This window comes from Ammospiza nelsoni, chromosome 5 (assembly GCF_027579445.1).
Source record: "Ammospiza nelsoni isolate bAmmNel1 chromosome 5, bAmmNel1.pri, whole genome shotgun sequence".
NCBI lineage: Eukaryota > Metazoa > Chordata > Aves > Passeriformes > Passerellidae > Ammospiza > Ammospiza nelsoni.
Genome location: NC_080637.1, coordinates 14,333,947 through 14,350,558, shown reverse-complemented (window position 1 = coordinate 14,350,558; position 16,612 = coordinate 14,333,947). Strand labels below are relative to the sequence as shown.

General features: G+C 37.8%; 1 protein-coding gene across 1 annotated transcript in view; it reads right to left on the bottom strand.

Annotated features, from left to right (window-relative positions):
* PIK3CG (phosphatidylinositol-4,5-bisphosphate 3-kinase catalytic subunit gamma) overlaps positions 1 to 16,612 on the bottom strand; it is a 33,135-nt gene that overhangs the window by 2,446 nt on the left and 14,077 nt on the right. The window contains exons 5-10 of the mRNA XM_059473187.1: positions 14,276 to 14,379; positions 11,927 to 12,073; positions 10,244 to 10,334; positions 7,004 to 7,134; positions 6,283 to 6,394; positions 4,235 to 4,392 (exon numbers count right to left, since the gene is read on the bottom strand). Of these exons, the coding sequence (XP_059329170.1) occupies positions 4,235 to 4,392; positions 6,283 to 6,394; positions 7,004 to 7,134; positions 10,244 to 10,334; positions 11,927 to 12,073; positions 14,276 to 14,379 (743 nt within the window). The remainder of the gene's footprint in view (positions 1 to 4,234; positions 4,393 to 6,282; positions 6,395 to 7,003; positions 7,135 to 10,243; positions 10,335 to 11,926; positions 12,074 to 14,275; positions 14,380 to 16,612) is intronic.

Genomic DNA, 16,612 nt, shown 5'->3' with positions numbered 1-16,612 from the left:
GCAGTGGTGACGGATTATTTAACAGGGAAGATTTTCAGCCTTGGTGTTTAAGGAATTTTTCTAGCTGACAGCTCTAGTCTTCAGGCATTCTGCCTTGCTGCAGGATTTCTATCACTATGCACTGTCATTCTGGATTCCATAGGCGTTTTTTAGAGCCTTTTCATTTTCATGTATAAATAATCTGTGCTTAACAACAGAACTTTTAGAAGAATGACATTTCTGCAGCTTGGAAAAACATGCAATGCTTTAAAAACAATTATTTCCTGCTAAGAGACTAATACATAAATTGAAATTATTACTTCTTATATTAAATTTATAACTAATTTACTAGCAGAAATAAGAACAATGCAATGAAGACATCAATCATCAATCAACTAGAAATTGGGTCTGCAATGCAGTAATGTAAAAATATGAAAAAAATTTCCAAGAAGGTTGTTATTATTTAAACCACAGCTGAAGCAATGCTAATTTTTACCCAATTAAATATTCAATTTAACCTTTCAACAGCTGTATATTAAGCTTTTGAATAATGCTTGGGAAATCCAAGTATTTTAATGTAAACGTCCAACAAATCCCAACAGCCCTCCAGAACACAGGGAATTTTTTACAAGATATATGGTTTTTTTCTTCTCTGAAATAGGAAGAAGTGCACAAATAATCTTAACATCTATCACTGTTTACATCAGCAGCACCAGGACCCCAAACTAGACAGGTTAGGCAAATACAAAGGAAGGAAGATGATACATTGAAGATCTGTCTGTACAATTTCTTTTTTTAGTATTGCCTGGGAACTTAAATCTTTTACTCTATTCCCAAATAAATTCTGTTCTGAAATAAGATTATACTTATGAACACCAGTGTCAGTTTAGTTCTAGCACAGCAAAAGATTAAATGCAATGGTCAAAGCACAGCTTACAATAGAAAGCACAATCACCTTATCACAGGGAATAGCTTCTTTCCATTATAGCAGGAGAAAAATTTATTTTTTGTAATTCTTAACTTCAAACAGAGAAATCTTGTCACAAGAGTTAGTCTGTGTTTTGTTACCCTTGAAAGAGATGAAAGGTCTTTATAGTTATATCAAAGAAGGTTTTACATTTCTGTATGGATGATGTATCTCACTGCTCTGGGTGTCTGAGACAGAAAAACAATTATGCAGTCAAGAAAAACCTGGTATCACTGCATCTCAAAGGCAATCCTTCCAGGAATTCAAAAGATTTTAAAAATCTGCATCTGCCTGTTACAGTTATTCATTCAGACAGGATCTGGATGTGGTTTTGCATTAGTATTTTCCAAGAAAAGGAATTTTTACACTTCTGAGAGAGGCGGTGAGAACCAAAAATAGCCCAGATGATAGGTGTGTGTCAAGGGCAGGCACATGTTTACTGTGGGATTGAGAAGAAAGCTGATAACTCATCTAAAGCCAGAGGCAAAATGAGAGGAGCTGAGGAGAAAGCAAATTGCCCAACAGGAAAGAAAAGAACAATCATTCTGAAAGCCTGAAACTGACCTAATTATTATTATCCTAAAATCCAGGCATTTTTATAATATAAAGTGCCCAAGTTCTATTACATAGGCCATCCCTTCCCTGTACAGTATACTCCAAATAAGTATTTCTCAGTGATGAATTGAGTACCCTTTTACTTTCTGTGACCTTTGTTTGACAATCAAATACATGAGATTTTGTAATTAAATAAATTCACTCTTCTGCAGTGAACTTTGGTCAAAGTTATTTGTCCTTTTAACCTTCTCCATCATCTGCAATACGAGATCTGGCTAACACATCTGTATGGGCTATGTCCAGGGAATAAAAAAGAAATAAAATTTTATAAAAGTAGATTATTAAGTTAATAAAAACACCCAAGACTGTACAAAACAAAGGAGTCTTCTGAAGTACAAACTGTTTAAATGTAGTAAAGTACAAAATAATGAGAGATGTTCTTAAAAATTAATGAAGGATAAATGCTGAGACTTTTCCATTAATACTTGAATGAGTCAGCAGGCAGACTGAATGAATCCCTCAATATTAGGAAATATGATGAAACAAGTCAACTGGAAAATGAAACTACAATTTTCAGTTTTTTTAAACTCTGTCCATGTAATTAAAACCCATACTTTTTTTATAGCCAAATATGTGATGCAAATCTTGCTCTGTGTTACTCTTTTACTTGTATAGAAGTATTTTATTTTTTACTGGTCTTTGAGACAGAAAAGACTTTTAAAGTACTACTGCAATAGTGGTATATAAACAGTAGCTATTGCAGCAGAACTATACATGAACTTACATTTTTTTGGTCAGTTTATTGTTGTCTGTGCCTAAACCATGTCACTTAAAATGCCCAGGTCTCCCATCACCATCAAAACTCACAACAGTAAAAGCAATTAATCACCTTTTATCTGGCCAAGGACACAAGTGGAAATGACATTGGTGCTATCACAGCATTCCTAAACTGTGCATTACTGGGATGGTAGCAGTACTTAGTAACTTAGAAATTAGTACCAGAGTAACAAAAAGTTTATTTAGTCAAACCCAGGACTCTATGATGGAGGCATAATGTATTGAAGAGAGGCTATGACCAAACTTATTTCCAATTGATTTTGGTGTCTGGGCTACTGAAGCAAAGGTCAGATTCTCTCTAAAGAGCTGGACGATCCATGTATATGAAAACATCTTTACCTCACTGCAGACACCTTTCAATTCTCCATTAGCACACTTTCATACTTCTATTTTCTGCTTCAAGAACAGAGGTCTTTGAAATTACATACCCCAGAATGGTGCTTCAGTCCCACACCTGTACATGACTTAATAGCTGTGGCAACAGTATCATTGTTGTACACAGCACAGCTCACAGGCTTCCCTGAGAGCATGGGCTCAGCATTCCCTTCCAATATAGTTCCCTTCCCACAGTAGTTCCAACCCATGGCAAACCCCACCCTAACATCTTTTGATCTACAAGTTTCCTTCAAAACACTTCCACTGTGATAAAGGCAGACCTGGCAAAAAAGAAAATTCAAGGATTGCAGCTGGTTCTTTAATTATTTTCAGAAGTTTCAAAGATCATTGGTTCTTCTTTGCATGAGTCCTCTCCACACATGGCCTCTCCCTTTTGATTGTCTCTGGTGGACAATGTGATTTGTCCTAACATAAGGATACCATAAGGTGGGAATTGCAAGAGGATCCAAATGGATCCCCATCCATGGCAGGGAAGCCTGCAGGATGTGTCCAGCCCAAAGATGGGTAACACTCATTTTTGGATGAGTGAGTAAAAGCATTGAGATGCATCCACACATGGAGACAAAATGCTGAAGTAACTGCATATGTGTTCAAAGGGACATAGTCACCATCCAACAGGAAGGACCTTAATTAAGGTACTGGGAAACCAGACTCCATACTGGGACTAATTCATCCACAAGGAATCCAGAACATGAAATTCAGTCTTTGGCTTTGACTCACTCCACAGAAGAATTTTTCTTTTAATATTATAGGGAACTTGCTTTCTAAATCAGACACTTTACTCAAAGTCTCCAAAGACTTCAGACATACATGTACTTTTGACGAACCATGCTCCCATTAATTTCATTAAACATAGGAACTGCATACTAAACTCCCTCTTTGACCAGGTTCTACACTAGCTCAAATAATCCCAACAGGTTTGAAAGCACTAAATTTCAAATAGAAGCAATAGAACAGATTTTTAATGCCCCTTCTTTCACAGTTAAATCTATCCATCCACTTCACAAACCACCATCTGAAATAGCTTAGGGTCACTACAGATTTTTACTCAGATGCAGCAGTCCAAGTCCCAGAACTCGGGGCCAGACTCAGGAGGGAATAACACTGGCCAAGACAGCCAAAGAATGCCTCAATCCTGCTCATACTCCACAGAGGCTCTGCCTAGAGCCATGAGCTTCTTCTAATTGCACCAACACTGAAGCCCTCTGCAAAGTGTTTTCAATCAAGACAAGAAACAAAGAAAGAACTGCTTATCTGGTCTGCTGCTAATGAGCTTTTCAGTTTGCCTTTGTGAATGTTTGAATTCTAGTTCCCATAATTGTACAGATCATTTTTTCTCTTAGTTGGGCCTAAAATATCCCGGAATCATATTATGATTCGGTACATTTTATTAACATAATACCCAGGAGCCTAGATCTTTGAAAATCAAAGCACTAATGCTCATTTTAGAGGGTAAAAAAATTGCTTAATTGATTTGCAGCTAAATTCCCATTCTTTTACCTGAAATTTGTGGAAATGGAGACTTGTCTTCTTTCCGGAAGTTCCCATGACATACAGAAAATCTGGAGTCAGCACAAAAGGAACTCTCTCCTTATTAATTCCAAGGAAGCTTTTATAATTCCCAAGAATATGGCCAAAATCAATATGGAAAAGGTTACCTTCATAAAGAGAAGAAGAAGTCACATTCACACAAATAAAATAAACTGCAAAGAACACTTAGGTGTATTCACAGGAGTTCCAACCCCTTTTTTTCAGTACATATGATCACTCTTAAGTTCAGCAGAAAAGACTATTTTCTTTCTTTTTCTGGGAAATAAATAATTCTGTCCTCTTAGCAAAATTACTTTTTGTTTATCTTTGGCAGTTGTTAAAAGTCTGGCAGAAGCTACTGTACTATCTAAACATACACTCACAGCTTTTCAAAAATAACCAAGGAAAGCTTGTGCCTCATCCCCGTAACAATCAGAGCATCACTACACAGAAAAGGCTTGGGGGTTATGTCTCAAACACCCATGGGATTCTGGCACTACCCATCTCCTTGGCAAATGTCATTGACTAGAACATGCTTTCTCCTCACAGACCTTCATTAGTGATTTCTAAACCACTCTGTGTGTTCCAAGTCTGCATTGTCACCCTTTGGATAGCTTTGAGAGAGTAGCAAGGCATCAGTTCCCACAAAAGCAATGAAAACCTCTCCTTTTAAGGGTCACTACACCTACAGGACTGGAGTGTGCTGCTCCTCTCCACATTGCTTTATTACTTTCACTGGCACTCAGGAAATGGATACAAGAGTATGGTTACTTAAAAACACAGATTTGTAGTAGTGGCATATTTATTAAAAAAGATAAAATATCTAATTATATAAGATGATACTTAACAGTGATCTGTAGGTGGAATATCCTTAAACGTTCCAGATTTTAAGCCAGCTTTCAAGTTCCCCCAGCCTACCAAATCTGACTCTCTGCAGACCTCTCAGACTGAGATCCTCCTGGCCCCTGAGGCTCAAGAGAGATCCTGTTAAAGACTCTGAGGCAAACCTGCTCATGACCACAACAGAACAACACCTCTTTTTCAGTTTCTGTCTATTGACCCATGCCTCATGTTCTGCCATCACATTATATTATATATACATCACATTATATTATATATAATGTTGAAATTAAAGCATTTCTTAGTCACTTCTTCCCCAAGGGCTTCTACTGAACTTTTTTACTGTAGTCTTCAATTAGATAATTTCTGCCTTCAGGGTACTTCTTCTCTCCAGCTTTCAACTGATAAAACTTTAATATAATCAATAACAAATATTCAGCTTTCTAACTATTTTCCATCTCTTACCAGAGACTAATTATGAAGTGAGAGGATCATGAAACTAAAAGTGAATTCCTTAGACTAAATAAAACTCCTCCATATGTAGATTGTTCAGGGGTTCTTTCCATAGGTAAGTAAAATTAAGGATGAAACAATGTGCAGCTATGGAAGTAACTCCCAAAGTTTGGAGTACAATAAAACTGAATTTCTTCAGGAGTATATAACCATCCCACAAATTTTAGTAGGTAAACAAATATACTCCATGTACACCTATTTCCTAAAAGTTTTTACAACAGTACACAAAGCAACTACATTCCTCAGAGATGAAAACAGTCCAGCAACATCTGAATTCTGACAGAATTCAGTTCCACTGAACACTGTGAGAATCACAACCACACATCAGATAGATGAACAGCTGCCTGCTTTATAAAGTTTTTTGGTGTTCAGACCTTAGATGTAGACAGTAAAAAAAAATTGGTTGACATTTCTAATGACTTAGTTTGTATGAAACTGCTCCCTGGAAAATAATGGCATTATTAGATAGATATCTCCAGCCTGTATGAAGGCCAACAGGGGTGAAAATACATTTCAGTGTTACTTGACCTTGTAAGCACCACTGACAGAACTGGTTTGTGTCTCTTCATTCATTGTTAAATGCACTATTTATTAAAATGAAACATAAATCTAGTGAAGTATAGACAGTCTGCACATCTATGAAATTCTCAAAAAAAACAACCCACCTGTTTCTGTAATCATGATGTTGTCGTTGTGCCTGTCTCCTATTCCAAGTACAAAGGTTGCCACACAGTATCCAGCACAAGAATAAACAAATCTTTCCACAGCTGCCTGAAACTAAAAATAAAGCTTAGAGATGTTACATGCTTCAATGCTAGGTACTAAATGCAACCATTCTCAAAGTTATGTACCTTTCTGTTGAAATGTATCTACCAACACTTAGGCAAACTGTTCTATAAAATACAGCACTGCACAACAGAGACCAAGCTCACAGCCCTGCACTGCACCCCCTGTGCTGGCTCTGTCCCTCAGCACAGAAAAGCAGCACAGAGCAGATCACACATTCTGAGGGAAAAAATGTGGCAGAAAGCTGCAGTGGGTCAGTGGATGTACACAAGCAAAGGAGTTGTGAGTACAAAACCTGCGCCTGAATCCTCTAAAACCACATTGCCTTTCAGTACTCTTAGATGTCCTCTCAACCTGCTCCTCATGTATCACTTTTAACTTCCATTGATAAAGGAGTGATTTCAGAAGCATCCTGTCTCTCAGGAGCTTGGCTGCCAGCTGGATGCTAAAGGCTCATTCATAGACACCCACAGCTGAGTGCAGGGAAAATGAATGGATTTTTCAAAACCCCACAAGTAACAAACACAAATATATGGGCTCAATGCTCCTAAATTAGTAGGGTGCAATTTAAAATCCTTCCTAAAAATTCAAAGAACTCACCTTCTCTTCAATCATGCATCTTTCCTTGAGCCACTGGTTTAATATTTCATCCTTAAATGCACCAGTGTTCCCAACTGTACTCTGTTGAATTTTGGCAATTGTTGTAGCATCTTTCACAATTTCAATCATTCCTTAAGAAAATAAGGAAAAGGTTAGAAGAAGGTATTACATTTTTATCAAAGCATACTAAAAATATTCACAATTAAATTTTAAAATGTGTTTAAAAACCAACTGCAGGTCTTCATAGGTTGTGAGCAGAAATTTATTTGACAAGAAGCAATGGTTCCTGTTCATTCCCAGCTGAAACCAGACAGAGTTCATAAAGAGCCTGGCATCAAAATTCCTCCTCTTTTAAAATGGATGTATCACATGATGAGTGGGGACTCACTGCATAAAGCTTTTCCCAACGAGAGGGAATATTCCTGTCTTGATCCCAATTCACATTTTCCCCAGCTTCTCTCCAACCTAACAAATACAAGGAGCTGAAGAAAAGCTTTCATTTTGCTGCAGTCTAGGAATGCAAGTCTTGCCAGGGCTGTGACAGAGGAATAGAGCTGGCCCTCCTGCAGTAAATCCAATTTAGCTTAAGTGTGCATTTACACAGAAAACTCAGAAATCCCAGTGCACGCAAGGTACAGCACTGGGATTGCTGGTGGAAAGCTCTGGTTGTCAGGGCCATGGGGTCTGTCCCTAGATTGAACAGACCCTTGCCAAGGCACACTGGCACATCACAGCAATACCATGCAGAAACAGGGCCTTGTCCTGCTCCTGCCAGCATGGCATGTGACAGAGAGGAAGCTAAAGGGAAATGCAGAAACACAGGCTGCAACACAACCCTGCACTGTAGCCAAGACTAGCAAATGCAGTCCAGACTGGGCATGCCTATATGGGGGAAAGTCAGATTTTAATTGAATTTATTTGGTAATTGGAAATTTTTTTTTCCCTCTGGTTCAAGTTCAACAGTGTCTTCTAGCTTCAGCTCCAGTTCAGAGATAAGCAAGCAAACAAAAATATCCATTTCTCTCCAAAGCAATTCAAAGCAGCTTCTGAGTTGATTTCAACTTAACTGTCTGAAGCAGATAAATTTCTTTCTAATCATAATCCCACCCTTCTGCAATTACTGAATGATGTGCAAATTTTCCTGTAACAGAGTAACAACACAGCAATCTCTTCCTGCCCTCTCTGCATGGCTGAATTCATGGCTGAATACCCCTGGAGGTATTTTCTTCTGTCGTTACAGTGGCCTGGATATGTTTGCCATAAAACTATGGTGGAACTATGACCTCCAAAACCCACCACCAAGACCACCAAATTTACAAGCTTTGCATTTTGATCTCAGCTTGTCAAGCTTCAAGCTGTTGTTTTTCTCCCGGGTGTGAGCTGCAGCTCCCATTCCAGCTGTTGGAAAAGCTTTCCCTGGCTGTGCTCACCAATCTCCCTCTGCCGGCCAAGAGCTCCTTGGCGGCGGGGGAGCAGAGCCGGCTGGCTCAGGAGGTGCCAAGGACAGCAGGTCTCAGCTGGGCTGCATCCAGCTGGGAGGGAGTGCAGCAGGAAATGCACCATGCAATGTGTGTCTGGAGCTCTGTGGTGACTCTTCTAAAAGCCAGCTTGAACTTCTTGTTTTCTGCAGTGATGCTGCACAGTAAGTAGTGGTAATTGCCTCCCAGAGCCAGGAACATATGGACATGTCAAAGGGAGAAAGAGCAGGGTGTGACCTTGTACCAGTGATACAGAGAAGAGAAAGTCCATCCTACACAGGCCTGCTTGGCACAGCAGTGGAAAGGACAGATGCTTCCAAAACTACAAACTGCACTGGATGCGATGTCTTTAACAGAATGAGAATGCTCTATGCAGGAGGGGGTGCCAGCCTCACATATAAGACACTCATTTCCCTATGCTCAGTGTAGAGTGGGGTACTGGCCTTGTATCAATGCACAGAAACTGCCCAAGTTCCATGGGAGTATTAATAGAGAGGGAAGAAGCAGCCTGGAAGAAGACCACATGTGAATACTGTGAAAGAACATTTGCATGCCACTACTCTTTGGTTCTGCTCCAAACAAGCATAAGCTCTACATCAAAGTGTGCCACATTGGGCATTACTAATTCAGGCTGCAGGTATTCTCAGTAAACCAAGCAGAAGTGTTAATATGATTAACCATGCCCCTGCTGTGGTGCTAAAAAAGTACTAAATTCTTACAGCTCTCCCATACCTATAGGAAAATCAAATATTATTTCCTTGAGACAGAAGAATGGGGAATCAATTAAGAATTCAGGAAAGAATAACAGAAATCTGTAACTCAAGTATGAAAATGCTAGAATTACTGGCAGAATTCCTCCTTATTCCTTCATTTTTTCAATACATTACATTTTCTTGAGATAATTTTAAACAAAATTAAATCTGATCCTAAAAAGCTCTTTAAAAATTAGATTTAAAGCTTCTAAAGAAGAGAAACCCCCTGACTTTCCTTATATTTATAGTTAGTTAGGATTTTGATGTACAATTTTCCATTTTCTTTATTATTAAAATTCTATCAATAAATATCATTCAATTTTAAAACATTTCTATTAGGAGAAAAGAAACTCTCTTATGTCACACTATCAGGTATTTTGTCAGTGAGTTTGGGTTTTCTGAGATATCCTGAAATCCAAAGGATGTTAAAAAATTTTATGTGGCAATGGATTTTAGAGAAGAAGTACATTACATAAGTATATTAAAGAGTTATAAAGAGTCTTAATTTTATTGGGAATTCTTACTTGATTTCTTTCACCACACGTTCTGAAAAATTGATCATCTCTGCTGCAGGAACTAATGCCCAGAGAGAAATATTACCTGAGTATCCTGTTAAGTAATGTTGCTGCTTCTATGTGGTATAAGGTATGAAGCTTTAGGTGAGGAAAAAATGTAAATGCTTTGCTCTTTATTTTATTCCTGTCAACACATTAAAATACATCTTGAATAAGTCACTCACTTTCACTTATGTTTCATACTAGATATTGTTTTTAAAGAGGAGCTTGCAGCACAGGCCAAGCCATTGCACAGGAATCACAGCCAGTAAACAGCTGTGCTACAGCTCAGGGAGGGGCAGAAACCACTGCCAAGCTGCACCTGAAGGCTGCTCACAGCAAGTGTAATAAAGAGCTGCTTACCTCAGGACTACAGCATGTATTAGAATAGTTCTCCCAGATCTTCTGTAAATATGGTATTTTGAATTTCTAATCACAGTAAGTGTGATCACATACCTATTTTGTTCCCGGTAGAAATGCAACCATATGGCAACAAACAGAGATCCAAGGATTCTGCTTCCCAAATGGATTCCATAATTCGAAGAATCTAGTAAAAACAAATGGATATGCTAAGTTATTTCAAATTATTTCAACATTACAGATTACTCATACAAATAACACTTCTAAGACTTCTAAGATGGGGCTAAACTTACTTTGCTATTTAATTAAGAGATGCATACAGAAAGTCTGCAGCCATTCAAGATAATCAGTTATAGAACCAGGGTTTATATTTCTTCTTCTGTTCTGCAACCAGTAGATCTTTACTCTTCTATAACGTATTAATAAATATACAGTATGATTTCTACATAAGGTAAGATTGAATGTGTTAGCAAGCATGCCCACTTTTCCCCATTAATACCTCCAAAGCCCTAACAAACCAGTTGTCTGAACCTAGAGTGACACTAGCTACTGATTTTTCATTTGCTAACTTCACCCACTGCATAAATAAAAGATAAAAACACTTCATCAGAGAAACAGGGCATCTTGCACTAAGTAAGATTCTGTCTCTAGTGTCATGGACATATTTTCTGAAAAATACTTTTGCTAGGATTTTTCTCCTGAGAAGCTGAGAGGCCTCAGAAATGAAATGTAAACAATAATTATCTGTTGCTGTGGAATGCAGCAGGTGCATCTTTGATTGGTCTGATGTGGATTGTTTCTACTTGATGACCAATCACAGTCCAGCTGTCTCAGACTCTGGTCAGTCACAAGATTTTATTATCATTCCATTCCTTTCTTTTCTAGCCTTCTGATGAAATCCTTTCTCTTTCTTTAGTGTACTTTTAGTATATAATTTTCTTTAATATAATATACATCATAAAATAATAAATCAGCCTTCTGAAAAATGGAGTCAAGATTCTCCTCTCTTCCCTCATCCTGGGACTCCTGTGAACACCACCACACTCTAGAACACTAAAATGTGAAATATGTCTGGCATATGGCAGGAAAAGCCAGGGTAGCTGTATGCACTGTGTCTGGTTGGGATGAAGTGCCTTTTCTTCAGAGCAGTTTGTAGGGTGCTGTGTAGGGGGTGGCCAAAGCAGAGCTGGGAACACACTGATGTGCCCATGTCCCAGCTGAACAGTGCCTGCTGGGTGCCAAGGCTGCCAGTTCCTCACCCAACTCACTGTGACTAGATTGGGGTGCACAAGAGATTGGGAAGGGACACAACCAGGGACACAACCTGAACCAACCAAAGAAATATCCATGCTGAACAATGCCATGCTCAGCAATAAAACAGGGAGCAAGGGCTTATGTAGGTTAACTATCCTATGTGCAGGGACTGGCTGGGAACTGGTCCACCCATGGGATGTGGAGTGACTGCCTTAGCACCACTTGTTTTGTTTTCTTCCTTCGTTCTTCCACATCTCCTTTGTGTATTAAACCACCTTTAGCTCAACTCAGAAGTTTTCTTGCTCTTCCTCTTTTTCCATGCCACCAGGGTTAATCCATAACACAGTACAACAAAGATGAGCCAGTGCTGATGTCAGCCTTGCCATACAGAGTTTTAAATACAAAAGACAACCTCTCATTTCATATGGACAGTGAAGACGAGGTATAGACACTTTGGAAAAGCAAAATTATTTTAAAATATTTTAAAATATTCATGTTATCTTTTATAAGGTTTAGCTCTCATACCTGTAAAATTAGCATGTCCTGACGGAGGTCATCTCCATGTTTGAAGATGATGCCTATGGTTTCATTTGACAGAGCTGTTGGATCTGCACATTTAAATTCAAGCCAGAGGGGTTTCTTCTTGGACGCCATTACTTTACATTTTTCTATCTGTGAAAGACATGCTTACTGTTTCCTGATGCCAACATCAACCCAAGAAACCTTTTTAAGAGAATAGTTTACCAGCTTCCACTCAGCTATACCACAAGCAACACACTGAAAGCAGATGTAAAGGAAGGAGTTCAGTTGCCACAAAAAGCCTCCTTGAACCTACACAACTTTTAACCATGATAAAGGAAAAAGTGTATTTTAACTCACCAAAAGTGGATTTAGCTTGCTTCAGACAAATTTAAAACAGGAATAGAGATTCTGACAAACCTGGAAAATATGGCCCTTCACAAGGGCACTCTGACAGGTGCTTTGCAAAACGAGAAAATTATCATTGTCCAATGCAATTTACCACATCATCCACCCTTCTGACTTCTAGCAGCTACATTCCAGATTGCTTAATTCAATTCCCTTAGTAATGTCTTAAAATTCATGGGGGAAATGGCATTTTTGAAACTAATTTAAGGTAATCATTCATAAGATAATAGATTCCCTATTTAATTACATTTTCAATACTGATAAATTCAGATGTGAAACTGCAGTATTTTAAATGTTTTTTTTTCATTTATTATGGCTAAGACAACTGTAGTATGTCTGACTTTCTATTCTGGAATTCCTGATTCATTGTTGAACATTACTATGTACAACAAAGCCATCTAAAATTAAAAAAAAAAAAACAAGCAACTGCACATCAGTGTTTGAGAGCAGATAGAATTCATTATATAGGAGTATTTTAGTATATTCATATTTCATCTACATTCTGAGCCTGTAGTTTTAAACAAAATAGTTTTTACCATCCTCATTTTCAAAAAGGAAAGAAGTTTTAAAATCTTCAAACTTATTTGAAACTCTGATTTTGTTTCAAATATTTGGTTTAGACTTAAAAAATTTTAGGTTTTAAAGATTATGGACAAACAGTACGTGTTAGAATAGACATTAAATGAAAGCTTAGTTGGTTTTACCAAACATTTTTATTCATATAGTTTGGAAAAAGAAAAGCTAACACATTGATTCTTGGACATCCTTTGTAAATCTATTGTTTAGTTCATCTAGGAAGGTCCTGATAGGACTGAGTATTTCCTAAGTGAAGAAAAACTAGAAAATCCAGAGAAATCTTTTTTATTTTAAAACCTACTTTCTGTCAAAGTTGATGATTTCTGCACCAAAAAATATATATAAAAGAAGACTAAAGAGAATATACAAAACGCTAACAAGAAAATAGTATTTAAGAAATCACAAATTACTTCAGAGTAAGAAATGTCTGAATTGGCTTCTGTGCTGACAGGGCTTCAGCCTTGCTCACCTGAAAGGTGTTTCATTATCTCAGATTGAAGACAGACCAGTTTATAGCCTGTCTTCCAAGGCACAGGTTTATTTAACAGAAACATGGCCATATCTAGACAATACCTGAGCATTTGGAAATTCCTTAAATAATAGGGTTTTTCTGTCCTCAGCTAGGAGAAAATAAAGGGGTTCTTTTCTTGTAGGGTTCTTGCTGCACATGAAGTGAGTCCAAGGATCTTGACTGTGCTTCCTTACCCAGACCTCGCATTGCATTTTAGATGCATGATCCAATTTCCTCTCACTTCACATCTGCTGATCTATGAATCTTTTTTTAACTCTGAGTCAACATACTCAATTGCAATCTCACCACAAAACTGAAGGCAGCAATATAGAAAAACCCAAGTGTTTCTTAATGTATTTCTAACAAAATCACAATGTACTTTCTAACAAAACTAACACAGAGATACCAAAAAATCAGAAATAGCAGAGGCAGGCATTTTTGTAAGCATGATGAAGGTCTGGACCCAAACCTTAGTGACAGATATGAATCAGGATAAGACAGAGAAAGTAACTGAAAGAATGGAAACTGAATATCCCAAAGCCCCTGAATCAGATAAGAGTCTTATACAGTTATTTAATTTAAAAAAAAAGTCAGCTACCTGGTTTAATGGAAAAAGAAAAAGTATAATTGCCATTTAATGATTAGGATTTCATGGGTTATTGCAAAATTTTTAGCCCATGGTGGCATGTTTTTACATTTAGAAAAATAATAATACCTCTGGGAACAAAAATCTACTGAGTCCATGCAATGTCACTGTGTCCACAAGAAATAAGACCTTTTATTAGTAAACTTTTTACCAAGTGACACATACTTGCAAATTTTTTTTTTTAATTATTTGTACGAAGTCAGAATATACTTACCACTAGTGCTCCTGCTCTTAGCCCAGGATCATATGGAACTCTAAAACTTTCTGGAAGTTTGCTGCCCTGTAATTTTTCAAGTTTTTGTCTCAGCTGTGCAATAACTGCAATTACAAGAAAGAAAACACAATGAAATCAAATACTGGAAGGCAAAAAGGTTATAGGTAATCAAATTTGTTGAGCATTATACTTTAGCTAAAAACCTCTGTTTAGCTGCCATTTTAAATTGCTTTCCTCCTGGATCTCCTGATTCCAGGAATGGAGGAAAACTTTTTAACTTGCACTATCAGTGGCCAGGGTTGTTTCAGATACCTAAACGTAAAGTCTCCAAACACCTCAGAAGTCTTGTGCCTTCTCTGCAGTATTAGAAACATTGAACAGTAAGAGTTTAAAATGTCATTTAAATGTCAGCTTTTGTTTAAAAACAAAACACAGAAGAACACACCAAAAAGTATTTTCCCTCATAACGGACAAGAAATGCTTGATGGCTTTTGAATTCCTGGAATCAATTGCTCTGTAACCATAAGGAGATAAACTACAGAGACACTGAATTTCCTATCCTCCTAAAACTGGTTTCACAGTGCAGCCTTCTTAATCTCACATTCCTCTAAGCAAAAAATTTGGTGTATATTTATATGAACAAGAATTTTAATAGTCATACTTAAATGCAATCTCTTCATTAATAAAACCTCAAGCTCCTAAATCTTCAACTCAGAATAGTACAGATTATACAATGCATGATGTATTTTTTTCACCTCAGCCAGTGAGTGTCAGCACCATAAGCAATACACTGGTGATTACCCTACATTAAGGCAAAGACCTGAACACTGTCCTAAAGAAACTGTAGCTACACAGCAGAGGATGTATATGCATGTAAAGTAATTTTGGAGATAAAAATTAAAGACAAAAAAACCCCATACTGATAAAGCTAAACATGGACCTGGATACATAAAATAGAATCATAGAATCATGGATTAGTTTGGGTTGGACAGGACCTTTAAAGGCTATCTAGTCCAATCCCCCTGCAACGAGCAGGGACATCTTCAACTCAACTTGCTCAGAGCCCCATCCAACTTGACCTTGAATATTTCCAGGCATGGGGCATTTCTACCACCCTAGGCAACCTGTTCCAGTGTGCTAACACCCTCATCATAAAAAACAAACAAACAAACAAACAACACAAAACAAAACAAACCAAGAAAAACAAAACCAAAACAATAAAACACCTTCCTTTTGTGCATAGTCAGAATCTGTCCTCCTTAGTTTAAAACCATTAACCCTCGTCCTATCACTACAGGCCCCACTAAAAATTTGTCTCCCACCCTTTTTACTAGCTCCCTGTAAGCTCAGACAGGCTGATGTTAGGTCTCCTGAGTCTTCTCCAGGCTGAACAATCCTCACAGGAGAGGTGCTCCAGCCCTGCCATTGTTTTTGTGACTCTCCTCTGGGCTCACTCCAGCAGATCCATGTCTTTCCTGTCCTGAGTGACCCAGAGCTGGATGCAGCATTCCACATGGAGTGTCACAGGGGCAGAATCACCTCCCTTGACCTGCTACCTCTGCTATTTTTGCAGCTCAAAGACACAGATATCTTGGGCTCTTAGTGTACATTAGACAAAAATCAGAACAGTTCAAACACTGCTATCAAATTAAGAAAGTCAAGCCAAAAGAATTGGCTGACAACTCACAGAACACAAATGTTACACCTGTCCTAGGGGGTTTAAGAAAAGAACTACTAGCAGAGCCTGGTTACTAACACAGTATCTCTTCTGGTAAAAAGTAAATTTGGCAGTGATATACAGGAGCTAACAAGTGGACTTTAAAATTAGACACTTTTCAAAAAAATACCTCAAGAATCCCAAACCAAAACAAACAATAACACAAAAACAAACCAATCAAACAAACAAACAAAAAAAACCCCTAACAACTCCACCCTGCCTCCTCAAAAGCACCTAAGTTGTAGTAACTTGGATAATGAAACAGCTTTCTATAATGTAACTATAGATTTCCTAGACAGCTATCTTTGAAAGTTATTGTTCACAGTTTACTGTTAGAGTTTACTGTTAGCTCAGTATGTCTCCTCATTGTAATGTAATGTAATGTAATGTAAAAACTGTAAGCAAACCAACTGAAGCTACAAAAGTTTAGGAATAGCTGATTTTAAGACGCAGTAAAGGCACTTTGCTAAAACCACTTTCAAGTTGATCTGGCTTAAGAACAAGGTGCTGTGCATTTTAAGCAATGAAACAGCTGCATAGACACATTCTTGGGAAACAAATCATCTAGCTCAGAGGGTGATGAAATCAGATAATCCCATGCAAGATGTAATACTATCATC